General features: G+C 44.6%; 3 protein-coding genes across 11 annotated transcripts; 2 read left to right on the top strand and 1 right to left on the bottom strand.

Annotated features, from left to right (window-relative positions):
- Positions 1 to 426: 426 nt before the first annotated feature.
- Positions 427 to 1,571, top strand: LOC124179062. 2 transcript variants are annotated; one of them, XM_046563079.1, is made up of 2 exons: positions 427 to 727; positions 888 to 1,571. In XM_046563079.1, the coding sequence occupies exons 1-2, from the start codon at positions 639 to 641 to the stop codon at positions 1,432 to 1,434; spliced, it is 636 nt and encodes a 211-aa protein (XP_046419035.1). In that variant the 5' UTR covers positions 427 to 638; the 3' UTR covers positions 1,435 to 1,571. The 2 variants fall into 2 exon arrangements, with proteins under 2 accessions (XP_046419035.1, XP_046419034.1); XM_046563078.1 differs by having other exon boundaries at positions 445 to 727; positions 876 to 1,571.
- LOC124179052 (E3 ubiquitin-protein ligase lubel) lies at positions 1,562 to 18,741 on the bottom strand. 7 transcript variants are annotated; one of them, XM_046563044.1, is made up of 21 exons: positions 18,396 to 18,740; positions 17,289 to 17,375; positions 16,018 to 16,494; positions 14,704 to 14,907; positions 14,406 to 14,630; positions 13,449 to 13,918; positions 12,541 to 13,379; positions 11,710 to 12,053; positions 11,529 to 11,630; positions 11,247 to 11,420; positions 10,454 to 10,810; positions 10,194 to 10,377; positions 4,969 to 10,112; positions 4,171 to 4,368; positions 3,826 to 4,104; positions 3,678 to 3,767; positions 3,459 to 3,615; positions 3,048 to 3,378; positions 2,254 to 2,448; positions 1,986 to 2,154; positions 1,562 to 1,773 (listed from the first exon to the last, which is right to left on the bottom strand). In XM_046563044.1, the coding sequence occupies exons 1-21, from the start codon at positions 18,399 to 18,401 to the stop codon at positions 1,744 to 1,746; spliced, it is 10,062 nt and encodes a 3,353-aa protein (XP_046419000.1). In that variant the 5' UTR covers positions 18,402 to 18,740; the 3' UTR covers positions 1,562 to 1,743. The 7 variants fall into 7 exon arrangements, with proteins under 7 accessions (XP_046419000.1, XP_046419001.1, XP_046419003.1 ...); XM_046563045.1 differs by having other exon boundaries at positions 11,247 to 11,405; positions 18,396 to 18,734; XM_046563047.1 differs by having other exon boundaries at positions 2,254 to 2,379; positions 18,396 to 18,731.
- A 654-nt stretch (positions 18,742 to 19,395) lies between these two features.
- LOC124179063 (plasmolipin-like) lies at positions 19,396 to 21,293 on the top strand. Of its 2 annotated transcripts, none has more exons than XM_046563080.1 (5): positions 19,396 to 19,591; positions 19,948 to 20,111; positions 20,221 to 20,394; positions 20,527 to 20,625; positions 20,717 to 21,293. In XM_046563080.1, exons 2-5 carry the CDS (start codon positions 19,977 to 19,979, stop codon positions 20,852 to 20,854), a joined length of 546 nt encoding a protein of 181 aa, XP_046419036.1. In that variant the 5' UTR covers positions 19,396 to 19,591; positions 19,948 to 19,976; the 3' UTR covers positions 20,855 to 21,293. The 2 variants fall into 2 exon arrangements, with proteins under 2 accessions (XP_046419036.1, XP_046419037.1); XM_046563081.1 differs by lacking the exon at positions 19,396 to 19,591 and adding an exon at positions 19,603 to 19,709.
- Positions 21,294 to 21,669: the final 376 nt, after the last annotated feature.

Consider the following 21,669-nt stretch of genomic DNA (forward strand, 5'->3'; position numbering starts at 1 on the left):
TTCAAATTTAAGTATGTTTATCTGTTTGTTTTTTTTTTTGTTTTTTTTTGCGCAAGCAGGTTTTTCATCAATGAATCACGAGCCAGTTACATTATTCACCTCGTATGTTTATATCGAGAGGATAAAGCGATAAATTAGGAAAGAAAATAGCGTGTCTTCACAGCGGGCTTTTAAATTCCAATTTGATTTACCGTAACTCGGAATTATTCACGTTCAACGATTAATAATATGTCGGAAATTTTATCCCTGATGTGAATTCTCGCCTCGTGATCGTGGAACGTGGAAAACCGCATCGAGGTCGTATTAACGAAATTATTGAATCGAATCGTTTGTAGCAGAATCATGAGTGGAGTAGAATTCGGTATTTATAGTACGGCGGGGACGCACTACCGGAATGCGTAGTACGCAAGGACACTAACGGGCGATCGGATTGGTTGAGAGGCGCGATTCTTAACTGGATTCGCCAATCGCGACTCCCAATTTCAGAGCGACGACCTTCTGCGGCTACGTTCGCTCGATCGTTTGTGAAGTTAGGTTAAGTTAGCTCAGAGCGCTCAGAGTATACAAGTTGAGTTTGACAAACGATGGTATCAGTTAAGTTCACTAGCAGGAAAGCAAGATAACATCTTTCGCCAAACATGGAAAAAGTTCAGCATTTGTGGAACATTGTAAAGTTTCTGTCAGATTATTCTGGAACTAAAGTTACCCGGCTGCAAAGTTATTACGTGTAAGTTCTTTCGGTTAAAGAGTTTTTCATCCGACAATTAACCTAATCTAACCCGACTTATTCATATTGTGCATTTATTTGAAAATTTTATGCGCGATGTTCTGAACCCTCAAGCCAACCTAACTTAACAACGGTGAAATTCTTTCAGCTGGCGCTGCAGGCAGCTATCGAGCGCGATCGAATTACCTAGCAAAATATTTGGCCCTGGAGAGATGTGTTCCCATTGCGGCGTGCTCTGGGCAAAAGTCGACCACAGAGTTAGATTGCAGTCGGGCACGGTGTCTGGAAGGTCCGTTAAAAAGATTATCAGGAAGAGGGCCTTGGGTAAGGAGACGAAGAAACTGGGGAGGTATAAGGACACGCTGTTGAAGAAAGCGCTGAAGAATACTGGGAACAAGGCGGTCATTAGGTGCTCGATCTGCTCCAAAAACACTAAACTTAGCTTTGCCAAACCGGGAATGCCAAAACCGACAGTGACCGTTGACAAAGGGAAAGGTAACGATACCAAAGTCGGTAAGAAACGAAAAAAGAGGACTAAGGATAAAAGTGCAGGTTTAATTTTGGGAGGAGTTAACGCGTGTGATAAAACCCCGATCGCGGCCAAGGCTAAGGCTACTACTTTAAGAAAACTAGGATCTATGATGTCGAAAAATTTAACTCCATGTAAGAAAAGCTCGTTGCATGATTTTATCGTCGAACTGAGCTAGCTGTTGATTAATTAATAATTGTTATTTCTTCCCGAAGAATCAATGTGTATTGTAAATAATTAGTGTTGATTGAGTTAAACATTTATAGACTGCGGTAATATTTTTAAAAATACATCAAAGATGGGAGTGACACGATACTTATTTGTTATTTATTTATCCGTGCCTTTCCCCTATACGTATAAGCACGTTACATTGGTCGTTGGATAAAATAAATAAATAGACATAGTAGTAGAACATAGTAGACGTCCCGCGACTAGACCCTTGGCTAGTGCAGTAACGTATAAAGTCAAAATGAATTTTCGCCGACTATCACTCCAGTGGTATCTCTTTTTGCACAACCTGGAAAAAAAAATGTTATTTCAAACTCTTGAGATAAACATGGGAACTACGAAACAATAATGGTTACAGTCACGATAAATAAGGAAGTCATTGTCAATACGTGCAGCAAGGTAAAATTGTTATTTCTTTCATGGTAGTACAAGTAAGGAGAGAGAATTATGATAAATTTGAACAAATAAACAGATCAATTTTCCACCTAATTGAATGATCACCTGTATGCACGCGTTGATATAGTCCTTATCGGACATATCCTTGGTTTTGGCTGGGGGTACTTTTCCCCGTCGGCGCAACTCTTGCTTGGCATCGTTCAAGTCAAAGATAGCGACGGGGTCCAACTTGGCCTTAAGTATGATACCGGCGAGGTACTCAATGTAGTGCTGCCTGCGGGGGAAAAGTGTCCCATGTAAATAGGCAATGTTTATTACCGGAATCATTACCTCGAAAAGATCTTTTTTGTACATCCACGGCTCTCTGCCGTACCAATTTGGCGGCAGGGTTACACCCGCCCTTCGAACACAAGTTTCCAAATCATCCTCTGTCAGAAGAGGAAGCGGATCCAGCGATCTAAGCCTTATCAATCGGACTAGGTACTCCACGTAGTGGTTCCTAAACCAAGAGTCGATCAAAACGCGTTCGTAGAGCTGGACTTGGGGGAGATGGGTCCTAGTTGTCACACTGTTTACTCCTTGATATTTAGCATTTTTTCGAATAAAATTTTATTTAATTCAGGTACGAGGCATCGTAGATGTATTCTTTGCGCACCTAGAGAAAATTCGTGGTTGTTCCAAAACAAGTCAGAATAGGGTTTTTCGAATTGAAAAACAAAAGAAAAAAAAAATTGCGAAGTGTGATAACTTACGCCAGTGGTGGGGTAATTCGTCCCAAGTATTTTGAATGAAGAAAACTGGTATAAAAATGAAAACGGCAAGAATCACCTTTCCGATTATCTTGTTGCGAAATAATCCCAATGCAGCCGAGATGTGAAAAAGCATTCTTACAAGATGGAAAATAATTACTTATCGGGTTAAATTTCAATTTTTGAATCACTGCGAGGCTGCAGCATATGGTGCGATATTTTAGTTAACAACATTCATTTCTTTCTAGCATCGAACTACAACTTCAATCTATACCATCTCTCGTTCCGATATCTAGCGGCATAGATTGTGGACCTTGTGCAAACTACGACCCGTCTTCCTTTCACTTCTATCGGGCTGATTTATCTGTTCCGCAAATTCCGAGAACCCTGTGAACCGGTGCAGCAATTTTTCACGTACCTACAGAGTCCGGCGTGTCCCTTGACCACGTCTGACTGACAAATTGCGTCCACGACGCCGGTCGGCGTCTCTTTTTGCAACTGCACCTTGCACTTCCGGTCTCCAACCAGTCCCTCCGTGTCGTAGGTGACCCCGTTTTCGTCCAAAAGTCGCTGAAGCTCAGCCGGCTCCTTGTCTCTCAGGTAGAAGAGGCAGTTTCTTGGATGGTGAGCGTGCAGACCAAGCTTAGCGCAATAGGGACTCACCGAGCACTTCGCACCCATCATGAAGACCTTGCCGCAACCGCAGCAGAACTCGTACTTGCACTGACTGCAGGTGAAGTGCATGCAACCTTGAGGAGATCGCGATTAGCGGCTGAAATTCTTCGTCGACATTGCAGTAATTACCGTCAAGTTAAAAGAAGATGCTCACCTCCTCTGGACAGCGAGTATCTGTACTTGCACTTCGGACAGTCGATACCGTTGTCCGCCAAGTGTTTTGCCAGACCCGCCGCCTGGTTATCCGGGTCGTTTTCTTCCTTCCATTCGGCAAATTGCTCGCAGGTGATTCCCTCGTGTTGTTTTTCCCACTGCAAGTTCACCGCGAATTTACTTCACATAACCGTTATATTCGAAGACGAAGAGAACTTACCTGCCGTCTGCAGGAGGCACAGGTCACGGATCTGCAGTCAGGGCAGATGAGACGTTTCTGGTTTGGATTGGCGTAAAACCCGCTGGAACACTGGGGCAAACACAACGTTGTAGAAACACGATTTTTGCTTTCAATCGCATTTAATTACCTGGACACACCACTTGAAGTTCGGATCCTGCATCAAGGTCCTGTCTCTAAGTTTTCTCTGGAATAATTCATGGATCGGAGAGTCGAGCAAGTTCTTAAGCTGGATGTCGAGGTTGCTGAAATACTCAAGGACCTCGTCCTCCGTCGCGTCCTGGAGATCCGGCTGTTTGCAGAACGGACATACGGCGTCGGTGATGCTGCGGTCGCTGATCTGGATGGTGAAATAATTCTTTGCACAGTCGTTGCAGCAGCGGTGAATGCACTTCAGCATCGAAACCATCTGAAAGAAAACGATCACCGGTTACATCTTCACTCCGAATTTCGAATTGTTCCTGGATCTGTTCACCTGGCTCATGGGGAATCGACCGGTGCAAAGCTCGCACTCCTGTTGCAGGTAGGCCAGGGCTGCTTCGACACTGCCACATTCTTTTGCAGCGTGCAAAGCTTCTTCGTCTTCGAAGTTTAAGGCCAGAAGACTCGCCGCCGTCTCTGCTTCGTCGTAGCACGAAGCTCGTCCTTCGGCCAAGAGGCGTCTGGCGACTCTCTGAAATAAACAGAAACTAAATGTGCCGGGATTTGGGGTTGCGAATGTAATAACGGGTCTCGAGCTCGTTTATGATCTGGGTTTTCGATCGACGTTAACGTTGGGTGATTTGGTTATTTCTTTGGTGCAATGAATGATTTTTCACTCAACTCGAAGAACCAACGTCTAGAAACAAGCTCTGAAGGAGTCGAGAGACGTAATGAATTAATGAGTCACTGTGATGTGCGTACGGATCAAATATCTATCAAGTGAAATGAGAACCGAGTAATTAGAGACGGATCGGTGTTAGTCACTCGTTTATTAATTAACATACTCTCTATATACTTACCGTGAATAACCATTTCAGCCAATTTGCGCTTATGTCTAGGGTTAAATGCACTGCAAGACAAGACGGAGTTCAAATATCAATTCAACTTCAATCGCAATCCTACGTGAATCACTTATATCTCTATTTGTATTTCTCTTCTGTGGCGTCATCGCCCAAAGCTAAAAACGAGAATTTCGTTTTGTCCCGAGCTGTTTGTAGACATTGGCCCCCCTTTGATCAAAATCAATAATCCATTCTAATTGGCAGATTGGGGTTGGCACTCGTCTACTGACCTCTCTATCATCCGTCCCAATATTTTCTAACTTCGTTGTATCCTTATCGTCGTCTTTATCAGCACGATCCTCTCTCACGTCATGATCATTTGCGACTTTCTCAACCGACTGGTTTGCTCCTTTCTCAAATTTATCAACAAAACTTGCCACCAGCGAGAACCTCTTTTTTCCCTTGCTTTTCTGGCTGGATCCCGACTTTTTTCCTCGTCTTATTTTCAATACCGCCGAAGGATCGTCAGGCTTCGTTACGCTCTCGTCTTGTTCTCCGTCCACGGAAGTTTTCGGTTTATTGGAGACTTCAGCAACTCCAATTTCAGTCTTTTCAGCCCCCGACTCTGTTGCATTTGCTGTCTCTATTTCCGCTTTGAGTTCTCCATCATTATTTTGCTCAACCGCATCTATGTATTCGTTACTTTTCGCAATTTCTTCAAAATCGTTAAATGCATCGTTGTCATCGTCCGCAACGTTATCGGACTCGTATTCAGAAATCTCGGCGTTTATCTTGTCTAAAGTTTTCTGCAACATGTATTCAGCGTCGGTTAATTCCTCGGGTTCATCCTCCAGGTCCGATTCCAACCCGACCAAGCTGCCCTCGGATTCCCCAGTCTCCAAAAAATCCTCTCCAAAGGTTGAGTTATCTCCCAATCGAACTTCCGAATATCCCTGGGAACTTGAATAATCGTCCGTTTCCGTTGGTCTATCAATTTTCCTGGACGAATCGTCGTCGTCGGAATCCGACTCTTCTTCCGATTCATCGTCTGTCATACCGGTTGAATTCGTCGCCTCTATCAGTTCCTGATTTTTGCGTGTCGCTTCCTTCAGCCTCCCAGCTTCCGGCAAGGACTTGGCTCTCTTTTCTACATTCGATTGATTCTGAACAACGGTGTTCCTGAGGACATTTGCCCCTTGTTTAACCGCTCTCCCTACGCTGCTCGGTTTCGAGGGGACGAGTTTCGTTGTCTTTCTCTCACTAACGAACGGAGTTTTGCTCGGCATGGTGCTGGAAACTTTGGCACAAGAATAGACCGTTGTTGGCATTGTGTTTTTCTTTTTGTTTAGTACAGCTGAGATCAGCTTGGCCGCATTCTGTTTGCTATTAAAGACTGGTATCTTCGAAGGGGTCGTTGGAATCTTAGATTTCGCCACTGGATTCGCGGCGATTTTCTGCAACGATTTTTCCGACTTCACTGGCGTCCTTGTCAAGGTTATTTTCTTCTTGTCGCCTGGTTTCACAACCACCGATTTTTTATCATCGACTTGTGAAGCTTCTGGCTGCGAAGACGTGAGCTTTGTTTCTTTTAAAACTTTTGACTTTGTCGGAATATCCTTAACTTTCGGTCCAGGTGTTTTGACACCAGGTCTTTGCAAAATTGCCTCCTTTGAAACACTCGAGTTCTTGGTGACGTTTGCAACTGAACTTTTAAGCTTTGAACTATCCGCAAATTTATTTAACGCAATATTTTTCGCGGGACTTGTCACATTCGGAAGAGGCTCTTTCGACGCGGATTTAGTACTGATCTTTTTCAATATCTCCTTAGCTGTTTCTTGAGCTTTGTACGCAGTCTTGCTATTCGGCGTGCGACTCAATTTCATAGAATTCACACCGTTGTTGGTTTTCGGAATAATGTTCGTTGATCTTCTCTGAGTTTTTACGGGTGATTTCCGTCTGCACGATACCCTTTTCGCAGGGGATCTAGATCTTGGTTTCGTTATGACTTTGGAATTCGTCTTGGATTTTCGAAGGGCTTCCTCCTGGACCGACGTTTCGAATTTCGGTTTAGCTGGAAGTATTTTACCATTACTAATGTTATCCTCTACGATTTCCTCAGCTACAGTTGACGATTGCTGATCAATTATTCCCGAAAACGCAGCAGTTTCGTTTTTTTCAAGTCGCATTTCGCCAACCTCTTTACTCATTGCCTCAGCGGCACCTTGACCATTTTTAACGGAGTCGCTAATCAGGCCGGCGAGTAGGAGCGGTGTGTCAATCTGTTGTTCTGCTTCAGGAACAGAGTCGAATGAATCGTATGAAGAGTCACTATCAGTGGCTGTATGATCACGTATTGTGTCTTGTAGTACCGTTGGGAATTTCTCAACAGATACCTCGACAGAAGTCGCAGCTTTAATTAGTTGCGATTGCGAGGTATTCGTTGTTGGTTTTTGCATCACTACTACCTCGGGATCGGAAGACGAGGGTAATTCATTTTCGATGACTTCTGATGACTGCAAAACTCCTTCGTATAGTTCATTTTCGGTTGCAGTGAGAATTTCGGATATCTTTGAAGACATAAGTGTCCCAAAATCTTCATGGACAGCCACCAGATGTTTTTTAATTCCTTCGGTGTCATTGGCAGGCTTTATCTCTGTAGCTTGAGTCTCGAATGACTGTGGCTGATCAATGATGAGTTTAGTTTCATCCACAACAATACCTTGAACATATCGAAGTTCTGTGGACTTCTCGTTGACCAGATTCTTTGTAACATCTTTGGGGTCATCGGTAGGTTGCGGTTCCACAGATTGAATTGCAAACGATTGTGATTGATTAATGACGGGTGGAGCATCTGCAACAGTGTCTCCAAGATTTTTAAGCTTTGTATACTGCTTATTGACTATGTTTTTCGGTTCGTCAACGGAAGATTGTGTTTCCTTAGATATAATGTCCAGTGACTGAGGATGATCGGCGATGGATTTTATATCGACGACCGGGTCTTCATCGACTTTGAACGTTACGAGCTGCTCATTCAATGTATTCGTCCCATCTTTTTCAGGGTCATCTCCAGATGGCTCTGTTTGTTCAAGTTGTGTTTGAAGTTGGTGTGGTTGATTCTCGACGGATTTATCATTAAAAACAGGATTTTCATCGACTCGAAATTCTGTGGATTTTTCGACTGGCGCAGCTTCCATCACCGGAATGTTTACATCATCGGCGGTGACGTTAGTTTCGCAGATCGGAGTGACGGTAACATCTGGTTTCGGTTGAACTAATATCAGTTGGATGGTGGCCGATTTAACTCTTGGAACATTAATTTCTGCAGCAGCTGGCAATAATTCTTTCCTAGAATTTATTGCATCACTGGTTTCCAGTTTTAGACTTGACGCAGCAGATTCCGACGAATTCCCAGCGGTGAAAGTCCAAATGCTACGCGGTAATACTTCGTCCTGAGAACTCTCAACTGTGTAAGTAGATTCTTGATCCGCGAACTCTGTCTCGGCGGAAGTCTGCTGAATAGTTACAGAATCATCCTCGTATAAAACTGGATCCGTAACTGATAAGTTCGCTATGGTTGGAATCGGTTGATCGACGAAAGATATTGTGGCTTCTGACGTATTTTGAAGTTCAACTTTAACGGAAGTCGATTCTGAGATTGTTGATCTATCCAATGCATTTGAAGAATCCGCTTCTAACGAGGTTGGCTCTTGGACTTGCGAATTCGTTGCCAGTAAAACCGTCTGCGTGAGTTCGGGAACTGAAGGTTGCTTTGTACCGGTGGGGTTCTCTTTGACTGTGATTTTACTCAGATTCAAATTAGCGTTAGAAATTTTCGTTCGTTCGACAGCTTCGTCTTCATCCCCGCCTCTCGGGGATGATAACATTGCTTCATCCTCGTTGGAAACAGTTGCCACAGCCTCTCTAATATTCTGATCACTATTTCGAGTAATAGAAGAATCATTCTTGTTGCCTTCTAATTTATTTAAGGATTCTGTTTCGACTAAAGTTGATATACCGTTATCCTTAAGTTTTGTACCTGTGGGGTTCTCTTTGACTGTGATTTTACTCAGATTCAAATTCGCGTTAGAAACTTTCGTTTCTTCGACAGGTTCATCTTTATCCTCGCCTCTCGGGGATAATAACGTTGGTTCATTCTCGTTAGAAACAATTGCCACAGCCATCTGATCACTTTGAGTAACAGAAGAATGATTATTGTCACTTTCTAATTTATTTAAAGATTCTGTTACCACCGATGTTGATATAGAACTCGGATTTGTAATTGACGTAATCGGATGATCGTTTATCAAGGATTCGGCAATGCTTTCTAACTTCACCATCGATTCGGGGTCCGAATTCGCAAAGTTCGGTGACCCGCTGTCATTTTCTTGCTCGTCAGGTTCATTCGAAGAAATTTCTGCACTTCGTTTAGGAGACAACATATTAAGCGCTGCTGCCAAGGGGCCAATTAGCTGTTCCGGAAGTGACTTCACTGCTGTAAGCAACTGTTCTACAGCTACTGACTGTAAGGAAGCCCCTGGCTTTACGGTTTGAGGAGGATCAGATTCTTCGGATGATATCTCAGGGATTTTTTCAGGGCTTTTTTCATCGGTTAGTTCAACCAACTTCGCAGGTTGTTCTTCGGAAGTTACCTTTACCGGTTCTGCATTCATAAAATGCTTCACTTCCGCAACCGGCTGTTCAATCAAAGTTTCTTCAAGCACAATCGCTTCTTCCGTATGAATTCCTGTGTTGAGATGGTCGTCAGGCTTAAGAATACTCGACAATTCTTTCGCGGTCAAACTAGGAGTTGATACCAATTGATCTGTCACGCTTATATTTGTTTCGTTCAGTGTAGGCGGGCTACTTTTCTGATCATTAATCGAGTCTGAGATTGGTTCGAGTGTTGGTTGATGACTGCCTTCGATCGTCTCATATAATTTCAGCGGCTGAGGTTCTTCTGGTGGATCCGGAGTATGAGTAGCAGTCGGGACTTCCAACTTTTGATTAAACTGTGGTAAATTGCCAATCGATTGATTATGGTCGTATTCTGAGGATGCGACGTTTTGTCTTTGCTGAGTTTTGACAGTGGTCATCGCATCGGGTTTGTCGTTTAAATCAACATCGTGAACCGCTCGCGGTACCATTCTCTCGTCTAGATTAAGAGCAGCGCTAGCGACGCTGTCAAAACTGCTGAATAGATCGACTTTATTACTTATTATCTGGGTAACGGTATCCGATGCGTCCCCCGATCCGCCCACTTGCCAATCGTCCGTCAATTGTCTAAGCGCTGCCAATTGATGCTGAAAGTCTGCCTGCAACGCGACGAAATTCTCTACCATTGGAGACGTTACCTGTTTCAACGCATCCGCTTCTAACTCATCTTGACCCTGTTCAGATACCCTCGTTAACACACCCGCGATTGCCCCCGCTGCATCTGAAACCAAGTGTCACAAAAAATTCCCAGCCTTGTCAATGTAACACCTTCAAAGCCCCAAGTCCAAGCCTTAAGACGAACCTTCGATCGGTGCAGCGTCCTCGTTCTCCACTCCGACGGGTGGACCCCAAATTCTCATCAAAAATGGCTTGAGCTGATTTTTTTGCAGTTCCAAAAGCGTTGCCTCTTCGTTACCGCCGTTGTTGTTCAGTGCTTTGACCACCTCTGCCATCGAGAATGTGCCTTTGGCCATGATTTCCGCACACTTTGGAAGAAAGCAGATTCGTTAGAATCCACGCTCAATTTTCTTCACGGGTGAGATATAGAAATATTTACAACACCTTTCGCTGCCTTCGCTGCACCGCGGCGGTAACAGCCGTCCAAACTTCTCCTTTGGCTGATCTGAGCGCCTCTTTAGCTTCGTGCATGGAAATAATACCGACGTTATTGTTTTCCTTCCGTTCATTGCCCTGGGTAGCGACGAGGACCTGAACCGTCTCTATCAGGTGCGGCCACTGGGCTCGAAGCCACTCTATCGGATTAGTGGCGCCCTGGGCCAAAGCTACCTGGAGATCGTCGGTTGAATAACCCTGACGCTCAGCCTCCCGGAGCAGATCGACAAGCTCCAAACCCTGACGGGTCAGTGTCGAGACTTGAGCGGCGCCAACCACGTCACCGTACCTGGACTGACTTGGTTCCTAATCGAGACAAAAACAAAGAATGATGTTCATTGGTAAATCGTGATTGGAAATGTGAGTTTGTAGTGAAATAACAAATTTTAGAACATCAATGTTAGAACGTTTTCCCACAATGCACGGAACGCACTAATAATCGAGGAATAGAGAAGAGCGGATCGTTAGGGTTTACCAAGGAACAGGAAATTATTAGTAGGCGTCACGACATTTTGTCGTGTGTCTTTGGCTGTAGTTGTAATAAAGTTTTTACACCTGCCTGCATTCGCACCGAAGCCACGGAACGCGAGATATTATTGTTCAACAGTTAGTTAATCATCAACGAAATTATTACAGTATTATATGCGCAACAACGTAAGCTGACGGAGGGTTTCTTAGGGCCACAAGCGGACTGCTGCTAGGGACTGCCACAGGATCATTTCGTAGCCTTTCGGTAGCCTACCCTAGAATGATAGTAACGCTGGGTCGAGGAGTCGATCGAGTTTCTTCTCGTCCAGTCCCTCCCTGCATTGCCCGATTTAGAATGCCCAACCCACTGCTGGTGCAGCTGTGCAGAACGTGGAGGATACAAGTCTGGACTGTTCGCGTAGCTGATGCCCTCCTGAAACACAAACTCCTGGTGCTCGTTCGCTGAGGTAGATAAAAAAAAAATTGGCGATTGAAACTCATTCCTTGCTGAGGGAGAGACAGCGAGGCATGAGTTTCTTGCTACATTGCGCGATACCTCGGAATCGCTGTCCTGGCAATAGATGGATCCCTTGGGTGCCATCACCGAAGCAGATCTTCTAAGATTCCCGTTGTTTCTCGCCGGGAGGACGTCGTAGGTCTGGAACACCGACATCGGAAGTTGGCATTAAGAAAGAAAACTGCAACTCCATTATTTGTTAATTATTATCAATCTTCACCTGGGTAGAAATACTTTGCGGCGGTGGGGAAGTTCCTTTTGTGACTAGACCAGAAACAGTCTCCATTTCGTTTGTCTTCTTCTGTGTCGCCGGTTCTGTGGTGGTTAATTTTTTTTTCACCTCCGGCGAAGGTGGGGGCGACGTTGAAGTCGACATGGTATGTTTTTCGGGACCAGTTGCAGCGACAGATACGAGTTTCTTCGAGGTCTCAGGCGAGCCCATCGGCGAAGTAGCGGTCGATGTCGAAGTGCCTGTTTTTCGGGGAACGGGAATTTCGGTCGATTCAACCGGTTGCGGTTTTTCCGCAACGACTGAAGTTACCGAATGATTGACGGTATTCTCTTCTGGAAGGTTGAGAGAGAAAAAAAAAAGAAGAAGAAGAAGAATGATTGACGCGTGACTAGCCAAATGCACAATCGTGCCTGAAGAGTCGATCGACATTGGTCTCGGTCACCTTGAATGAATAATAAAGGGGCTTTGGAACGTGGGCAGTTAGCTGGATTAATTGAGAGTGCGTGTGTATCGTCGAGTCGCGTTTCAAATACGACTATGCATTTGGTTTGTCGAGTGGTTTCATGTGGTAAGAGTGAATTTTGTAAAGTGTTCTTTATTATTCATTCAAGATTACAGTTGATGATGATGACGATGATGATGGGGAAAAAGAAGGAGTATCGAGAGTGAAAATGAGAATGAAACACTTGAGGGGTAGTGAAAAAATCATTTTCCAAGTAAAAAAATCAGTAGCAATTAGAGACTGTTCATCAAGGTAGCGTCGTAATTACTTCGACAACTTCGTCCCGAACGAGAAACTGATCTTTCTTCGCATTCTACCTTTGTTCTTGGTTGATCCACTGTCCCCACTCTCTTCGCTGTTCGAAATTTTCAGCGTGCTCATCTTCTTCTCAACATTCGAGCTCGCGATGCTCGGATTCGAAGCGTGCGTCACTTCGGGGGTCGGAGTCGGGGGCAGAGCGCTTGATTTCGTCTTGTAGCAAACGACGCAGACCCTTTCCTTTGCCTCGTTTATGAACGTACAGTGTTCGCAGGACCATTCCTCATTGAGGGTGTTCGCAGGCGACCTCGAGTCCATCTTCTGACTTGGCGGGGCCAGTTCCTCTGGCAAAGTTTCAACATCCCGTTTCGCTTCGTCCTTGACCGGTTCGAATCGCTGCAGTCCTGCACCCGGCGTCTCGGCATCCCGGGCTTGTTTCTGCATCTTCCTTTCCCACGACGGCTCGCGATACTTGTCCGGAGTTCTAGGGCTCGTTTTTGCCTCGAGACTGTCCGAATCGAAAGACGACCTCCTGACGTCGGTTCGTCGTCCGCGAGACCTTTCCATGTCATCGGATTCCGAGTTCACCGTGTTCCTCCTCGAGAGTGACGCTCTGTTCTCGTTGTCCCTCCGCACGCTCTTCGGAATCGAGGATCTATCTCCACGCTCCAAGTAGTCGTCCGACGAACTGGTCACTCTGTGCCGCCCTCGGCTGAACCCTGATCGTCTATCGAAGTTCTCCTCGTCGGTGCTCGTCTGCTGCCTCGTCCTAAGCCCGGTACCATTGTTCACCCGTTGGCCCTGGTCCACCTTTGAATTCCTCCGCTCGTCATCCATTACCACGTCCGACGATCGGCGATCATCGATACCGTGGATCCTGTCCTCGGAGCGCCATTTGCTGAAGAAAAACAGAGCAAATAATCATCGCGTAAATGGACGACCAGCACAAGACGGACTAGATATTCACCTCTGGCGGTTCCTGGAGGGCAGAGTCCTGACCTCGTCATCGGGATGAAGCCGCTGTCTGCTGCGCGTGACGCTGCTTCTTCTAACGCTTCTCGACCCCCTCGACATCCGGTCGTCGAAGTCTGATTCCTCCGAGTTTTCGGAGCTTGCGTCAGACGGTGATCCCGGCGACCTGCGCGACCTGGACCTCGAAGCGAGTGACTTTCTGGACTTGAGACTAGGCGACGGTGACGCGGCCCTCGACCTCCTCGAAGACTTCAGACTCCTGGCTGGGCTGTGCGCTCTGGACAAGGTGCCCGGGTACTGAGGGGGCAGCATCTGCGAAGGGTGGTAACCCATCGGCGGGTAGCCCCACATCGAGGGATGGTGGAGGCTCAGCGTCGAGCCTCCCAAGGAACCGTCCCAGGGCGTCCCGGGCGGATACCACATCATCGGCATCCTTCCCAGCCCGAGATGCGCCATCGACTGAGCCTGCGGAGTGAAATCGTGTTTGCGGGCGGTCCGGAGGCGTTCAAAACCACTTAACCCTTTCATGCGTACATTTTTCCTTACGTGCGAGTAGCTGATTATCAGTTTCGATCTAGTACGTAAATTGTTATGTTGTTTTTTTTTTTTTTTTTATTTTTCAACAAAACCGACGAGAAAAAGATTTTGGTGAGTATTGAGTTTGTGTAAAAATTGGCATTCGAATTTTCTTCATGGTAGATTAGCAGCGAAGGCTTTTTTTCGTGGTAAAGTATGAATTTCGATCATTTCTTTACATGTACTACTGTTGCAATGAATAAATAAATAAAGTTTTCAATTCTTTTTAGCCTTAGTAATATTTCAGGGAGCATGTAGAACCATAAAACTCGGCAGTTGTTAGCAGACAAAGTAGTTTGACGAATAAAAAGCTGCAAAAAACAAAGGTGGGACGTCGAGCGTCCCAACGTGTCCGAAAGCGTTGATCGTCACCCACCTGCTGCATCCCTCCAGCCCACATCTGCGGCGCTGAGAGATCGCAGACGCTGGTCGATTGCATCATTCCTCTCGGGGGAGGCGGGGGCGGTGGAGACGGAGCCACCAGTGGACGGGGACTTCCGATGCTCGACGGTCTCGACGACATCGAGCTTTCCGTCTGGTTGTGTCTTCGTCTGCTCGCGTCTTGCGCTTTCATCGCCTCCTGATAGCGTCTGTAGCGTTCCTGAGAGGTATCGAAGGTCTGCTGTGAGTGAGCTCGTTCTTTCGATTGGAAATACACGTGGATGTTGTTATACCTGAAGCGTCGACATTTTGTCAGCGGCAGTTCCGTCGACGATCCCGGCGGCCAAGGATTGGGTCGATTGTGCGTTTCGCATCTGGGTTTCAGGGGTGGCCGGAAGCGGCCGTGTGGAGTTTGATTGTCCCTGGGTACCAGCGCTTCCCCGGCGGAAATTGGTCAGCGATAACTCGGGGGATCCCTGCTTTAAGCTCGCTTTACCCTACACGTGAAAAAACGTCGAAAGCAAACCATCAAAGTCGATAAACGATATTTGTCGCTGCTTTTCCCCAGGCTTAAAGTGGATCCGAATCGATCGGTGATCCTGCGACGGGCGGCTGGAATTGGGAACTGCGGATGTGTGCTCTATGTGCCAGATTCCCGGACCGTGTTCCGTTAATGGCTCGCTTAAGTTTTCTGAATTGTACGCAGAGAAAGCGGGACACTGGGGAGAAAATGAAAAAAAAAAAGAAACGTGTGCGCAGCACTCGCTGGAAGTAGAGAAAATTTAAAGTAACAAAAAAAAAGACAAAAGCATGTAATCTCTGTAAGGCAGAAAATTTGCAAACCGTATTCACTAACTGCTGATGAAATTGTACGATAAATATACATATATAATATCGTTGTATAATGCGATTAGATAAGAAACGCGTTACAGAAGGGTCTAATGATTGTGACGATTTTCTAGTATTACGCACGTACGAGCGCGCGTGTGCGTGTGTGTGTGAGGAAAGAAACGAAAGTTTTCACACAGTGAAGCGGGTTCAGTGAATACGGCAATGATTACTTTTGTAACAACGTATTGTATTAATAACAAAAATGTAGTATATATAGTATATATATAAATAATAAATATGTATGTACAATTAAATAATTTGCATGGTCGGATGGGTTTCTTTTTTTTTTTTTGTTTAAATAAATATTTAACAATAATAATTATAGGTGAAGAAGGTGCAAGACGATTAATAGCAGCTGCAGTGCGTAAACTACATAGACTATCATAGCGAAAATCCGTGGCGTCGGTGTAGCAGGATGGTTCGTTCAGGGAGGATAGTATAGTATAATGGTACTAACCATATAACTGTCCTGAATATTGAACAGGATAGAAAATACCTGCAGCAGTATATATCAGCTGACCTATTAGAAATTATCTTATGCACACGTTCACGGGTCTAAAACGAAAAAAGCGTCAACAGCCATCTAACTGGCCAGCGGATTAAAAAATGGAGAGGGAGGAGAAAGAACCGGAACAAAGGCTTGAAAAACCGTCGCGGGTTCACTACGTCACCCTTGGACCGAAAGCGTTCTTTCTCTAGGCCAGAACGCAGCCTACCTGAGTTGTTTTGCGGTTTCTTCTCGGCGGCGGAACCGGCGGCGTTGCCGGGTTTTCACCCTTCGGCGGCAGGGGTGGACGGCTGACGTTCGTCTTGCTGGTAACCAGTCGTCTCCTCACGTGACCTCGTCGCTTAGGGTGCTTGTGGTTCATGTCGTCGCAGGTCTCGCAGTAGTTCTCTCTGCACTCCTCGCATCGCGCGAAAACGTTCTCCGATCCACACAACGCGCATTTAACCCCCCTCTGGGGATCCAGCTTCCCGTTCAGCCCCCGTCGATTGTCCCCCTGCTGTTGCTGTTGCTGTTGCTGTTGCTGTTGCTGCTGCTGTTGCTGCCGTGGAGGAAACTCTATCACCTCGTAATCCGGATCCCCGCAGTCCCCCGTCAAAGATGGAGGAGGACTTCGCGGCGGCGACGGTGGACGTCGTGGCCAGTCTGAGGGGCGCTGTTGCCGTTGCTGCTGCTGCTGCTGCTGGGTCTGAAAGTTTAAAATGACCGAATATTTGCTTGGGAGCGTGCTCCTCTGGTTGCGGAGGAATGTGCTCATCGAGTAGGGGCTCCGATTTACCGACTTATTTTTTCACTCGAAACTGGACAATTGTCGACTAGGAATTCCGAGATTCGAAGAATTTTCTAGAACTTGCAAAAAAAATTATAAATTTTTAATTAAATGCAAAACGAAATCAAGATTTTTAACAACCATCAACATTTATTATGTACTTGTTTGTCTTGTTGTAGTTCAAATTTTAATTACTTACGCATTTTTCTAATAACACTAACTAAATTAAACTTTGAGTGTCTTCTTATACAACTGTTAATTTGTCTTTTTATTAAAAATTAGGTATTTTGAATATGTATCTTGGTTTCCTTTCTGGGGTAAGTAAAAAATTTTAATCACACAGTCTTTTGATTAAACAAATAGTAGGTACCTCAAGTGTCTTCACAAAACCAATCTTTAAATTGAACTTATTGTTAGATACAGAATCTACAGTTATATACAATCAAGACGCGATTCTGCGACGCTTTTTTCTCGTCTCGAGTGAGGCCAGATTACCCGAGAATTTTCGCTTCGAGAATTCTTGATCAGAAACTCTATCATCAAGGCTCTGATGAGGGTTTTGCCAATGATCAAGTTATACCGCGCGAAATTTCGCGGATAATTAACACCTAGAGTTTCACGGATCTACCCGACAAAGTCGTGTTTATTCTCGACGGAATTTTGCTCCTGTTCTAATTACGCAGGGGGAATGAACCCAGCACTGTTTAACTTACCACCCAATGCGGCATGGAACGAGCGGCGCGCATTCGAGTCGAGGGGTTGGAGATGGCCATGGGCTCCCATCGTTGAGCTCCAGAGTTCTGGAAAAAAAATAACGAGAAATGTTAGAAGAGTGTTTGTACGCTTTGGTGAAAATATTAGTATTGTGCAGGATTCGATTTGGAGAGCGGTTCGGATGGAAGTTCCAAAAAATGGCCCCCCGGCCTGTAGAGTGACAGAACTTGCACCGTTTTCTATACTCGAGTGTGATGATGGTACGGAAATAGATCCGCTGTAGTCCCTCTATTCAGGCCAAGCGCTGTTTCGTGTGTTATATGCGATCATCGAGCGAGAATACTTCCGCGAGTTGTTTTTAATTGTTACATACGACGATTTCGGCAATTCATTGAAACATTTGTATAATCCGAATTTACCAGAATTCGCACTGGGAAATCCTGCGGGAATCGATAGAAAGAAAACTCGTGCGATCGGGTTTATTGCTATACTAGAAATCATGAAAATGACGAATTTGTGAATTCGTTTTAGTTTATTTGGATAATTCGTTTCGTCGACGTGCCAGAAAGAGAACCGCCGTGCCGAGAAGCAAAAAGGGGAGGGTATAAGGTTTACGCGAAATGGACGTTCGCGATTTATTAAACGATCGCATGTTAGACGAGGAGCCGGAAATATTTCACTATATCTTCATGACCTCGCTTCGGATTGGCCGATCTTGGTAATCTCAACGTTTTCTCTACAGATGTATTCTATTTCTAGAATATATGCGTAAACTCGGATACCGCATTTGCGATCATCGGAATCCACACACCTCGTACCGAGATACGATTTTGAAGCCATTACCACCTTTCTTCCGTTGCTCCCAATGCGAATTTTAGAATTCTGCGTGCTCGTATCTATAAATTCCCGTTTTGTCTATCGGCGATGCGACCCAATTTTTACCATTCCGACCATTTATGAGTTATTTTTAAACTGCTTATAGATCTTTCACAGACTTTCGTGAGCGAAGCACCCACGAGCTGCGAGTGATCTTGTAACTAGCTTTTCTTCACATTTATGTATGTAATCTAAGTCTGTATCCATCGGAGGAATCAATTGCGACTTACACTCATTTATGAAACTTTCACGAATCACTGTCCCTCATCAACGCCCGCACGCACGCAACCACGCACGCACGCACTGAAATCTGCTCCTCTTAGGCCGATGTTTCCGTTCAGTCTCGCTTGCTCCTTCGGTTCGTCAATTCACTTTTCTCTCTTTCTATTTCGCACTGACCACTGTCCACCGAATAATACCTAGCGGGCCCGGCCGGCGAAGACTGAGTCCTATCCCGTCGCCATCCGCAGTCTCTGCACACTCGGGGGTCTCTTAGTATCTTTCGCACCAGCGGCGACGCTCGCCCGGACTATTTTTATCCCTCGGGATTGGATCGCTGCCCATAGTTTCCATCTAGTCTCCGCGAACGCGTAAATTTATCGCATCTTCTCTACCCCCATCCTGTTCCCTCGGATACCGCTGCGTCTATTCGGGATTTCGTAACGCGACTTTCAAACTAATTCGCGCATATGCATATCGCCCGCCATTAGACTTCCTTTCAATATCAATAAATGATAATAATACATATGCGCGCCGTAATCTTTCGGATTCTAGATGCGTAGGAATCTTAAAAGAATTTTCCTCTTGTATCGGATACGTTTAATATTTGTGCGTTGAAAATATGACTCCGCATCACAGTGGCAAATTAATGATTTCGCGTACAATGACAAGTAACTTTTAGCAACAAAGTTCTTCGAGGCTTTCGTCTAATGATCGAGATTTGAATCGTTTCAAATTTCGCTTTTCTCCGTCACGGTAGATACCGCCATTTAGCTGCAATTAATTAAATTAGCTTAATGAGTTTCGATTTTTTTTCCTTCTTCAACACACGTTGTAGAAAGTGATGATGAATTTAGGGCTACCGACTGAAAACCAGACCTCCGTGATCTTTGCTTACCGTCAAACATGGCGAATTATGTTGACAAATTACCGACGGACGGTAAGTCAGAGATATCTTATTTCTTGAATATTATCCAGCGATGGGTTCTCTGCAATTTAATATGGTTACTCGGTGCGCCAAAGCGACGGCAAGCGATAGTGAGTGACGCCTCCAGTAGACGCCTCCTGCTAAGAATTCAGTCTTAAAGTTTTCATTGAGTGACGTGAGCGCGGTAGAACGATCGGTTCATATTAATTATAGAAAACACAGCGTTCCAGGTTGATCGATAGTTAAGACGCCGTTCGTAATCGCCGATTTGAGAACTTGGTAAGCGCTTTCTTGCGTTCCCTTTTTCCCCTCTTTTTCTCTCACTCTCTCTTTCTCCTCACTTTGCAATATAACACGACTACCGTCATCGACGACAATAACGTTCAGTCGTCAACAGGTAGGCTAATTTTTACATCGATGAGCTTAAACTATGTCACAATGCTGCTCGATATTATGGCAAAGTTATAAGGACATGCGAGTAAAATATTTTACCCTTCATAGCATGTAAAATTATTTCCACCTTTCTTGCTTACGAAAACTTGTTAAGAAATAAGCACAGCGTTCACTACATCCTGATAAGTAAATCACAAGACCGAGTTTAAAGTAACTATTGCCCCGTACTTGTACGATTTCAGACCTGTGTACCAGTGAAACAATCAACAAAATGCAGCAGGGATTTCCAGGTCAGCATACGACCACTACAATGGTCACAGTCGGAACTACCACGGTCAACCCTACGATCAGGTTTGATCGTTCATTGATTCTGACTTTGCCGAGTATATTGAGAATTACACAAATGGTACGGTAACAAATGTTAAGCATTCTCACGTCTCTTGTCTTATCGCAAAAAATTGTGAAATAAATTATAGCCCCTTCTTCTTTATTAATTGGACTTTTTTTCTCACCAGCTTTTCAGTCTCCTCGGTTTCATTTGTGTGACAACTACGCTGTTTGCCTACAAAAGCCAAGGTCAATGGTTCAACACAGTTGCCATGGGTGGATTTTGGTATACCGCTATCATATTTATCTTCTACCTATTCCACGTTATCGAAAAGCTCCACAAAATACCGTGGCTAAAAATAGTAAGTTGAAAAATTGACGTAGCTAGTATTTGACAATTGCTTTATTTCCACATTGATTGTCAGTTCGTAATTCGAAATAATTCAAATCTCAGTCGATTGATTCTTAAGCGAAATAATAATTACTATTCGCAGGAGCTGGTCTTCTGTATTATTTGGTGTGTGTGCAACTTTGTGGCTGCAGTAGTGATCGTCACCTATGTTTCGTACGATGGCGCACTTGGTTTTGCTACAGTACGTATACCGCTAAAAATCTAATTATCATATATCTATACACTGCATTCCCCGATAATGAATTTAGTTTAAAAACTTGATACTTTTACAGTTTTTTGGATTCGGCGCAATGATTGCCTTCGGGATAGACGCGTACCTGAAATATATGCGCATTAAGAGAGGGGAGATTGCACAGGGCGAGCGTCAAGCTAGTAAAACAGTATCATCGGTAACCAGCCCTGCCTATTAACTCTATAGCAGGTGGCAGAATGCTACTTCAACGCTTATAACCTGCACAAGTTTGTTCAGTCATTTGGTTAATCGATTGGTCAGACGCTAAATCTCAATCATGCTATTACCCACGTACCTGCGAAGGTTTGACACTGTACTTACAAAGTAATTTCAAAGCTGTTGGTAAGGTACAATTACACGTGTTCTTCGTATTCGTTTGATATACCGTATTTTATACTGACAAATTTATATACGTTAACATTTGCGAAGATACCATTTAAAACAATGAAATAACATATTTTTCGATACATTTCATATTGTCAGGCTTGTTACCTACATTCGTAGATCTGATTATCAGACCTTGTTGTTTGTTGTACATTTTGCTTAATCTAATCATACACCACACAATGATATTTTTCTAAGACGACTAACGATTTAAAAATAAACAATAATTTATCGAACTTGTTGAAATCGTTCATCTTAAGTACATACCTTCTGTTACCCGTTTCCTTTAACCAGCGGTTTAACCTTTAGAGGACGGGAAAACACCTGTACGGTGGCGACGCATGTTCGACACTTTACCCGTGATAGTTTCAACATATTAGATACCTTTTTTATGCATTTTCTGAAGGAGACAAAGAATCCCAAATCCCCGTCCTCTGAAGGTTGAGACAATAAATTACTATCCGAAGGGATTAGCCACAGACGGAGATACTGATCCAGGCCGCAAATTTACCCGTAAATCTAACACGCATGCTTGGGCTCCACGCGATTTGAAGTTCATATTCCTAAAGTGGGTATTCCAAAAAAATAAAACAACTGGGCAAATCGTAA

The sequence above is a fragment of the Neodiprion fabricii genome, chromosome 3 (genome assembly GCF_021155785.1).
Source record: "Neodiprion fabricii isolate iyNeoFabr1 chromosome 3, iyNeoFabr1.1, whole genome shotgun sequence".
Lineage (NCBI taxonomy): Eukaryota > Metazoa > Arthropoda > Insecta > Hymenoptera > Diprionidae > Neodiprion > Neodiprion fabricii.

Coding starts and splice junctions, on each gene's coding strand:
- LOC124179062 (XM_046563078.1), top strand. CDS start 639: ATGGAAAAAGTTCAGCATTTGTGGAACATTGTAAAGTTTCTGTCAGAT. Junction 728..875: donor CGGCTGCAAAGTTATTACGT/GTAAGTTCTTTC, acceptor AAATTCTTTCAG/CTGGCGCTGCAGGCAGCTAT.
- LOC124179052 (XM_046563044.1), bottom strand. Junction 10,378..10,453: donor TGCAGCGAAGGCAGCGAAAG/GTGTTGTAAATA, acceptor TTTCTTCCAAAG/TGTGCGGAAATCATGGCCAA. Junction 2,155..2,253: donor GTAACCCTGCCGCCAAATTG/GTACGGCAGAGA, acceptor TTTCCCCCGCAG/GCAGCACTACATTGAGTACC.
- LOC124179063 (XM_046563080.1), top strand. CDS start 19,977: ATGCAGCAGGGATTTCCAGGTCAGCATACGACCACTACAATGGTCACA. Junction 20,112..20,220: donor TATTGAGAATTACACAAATG/GTACGGTAACAA, acceptor TTTTCTCACCAG/CTTTTCAGTCTCCTCGGTTT. Junction 20,626..20,716: donor GCGCACTTGGTTTTGCTACA/GTACGTATACCG, acceptor ATACTTTTACAG/TTTTTTGGATTCGGCGCAAT.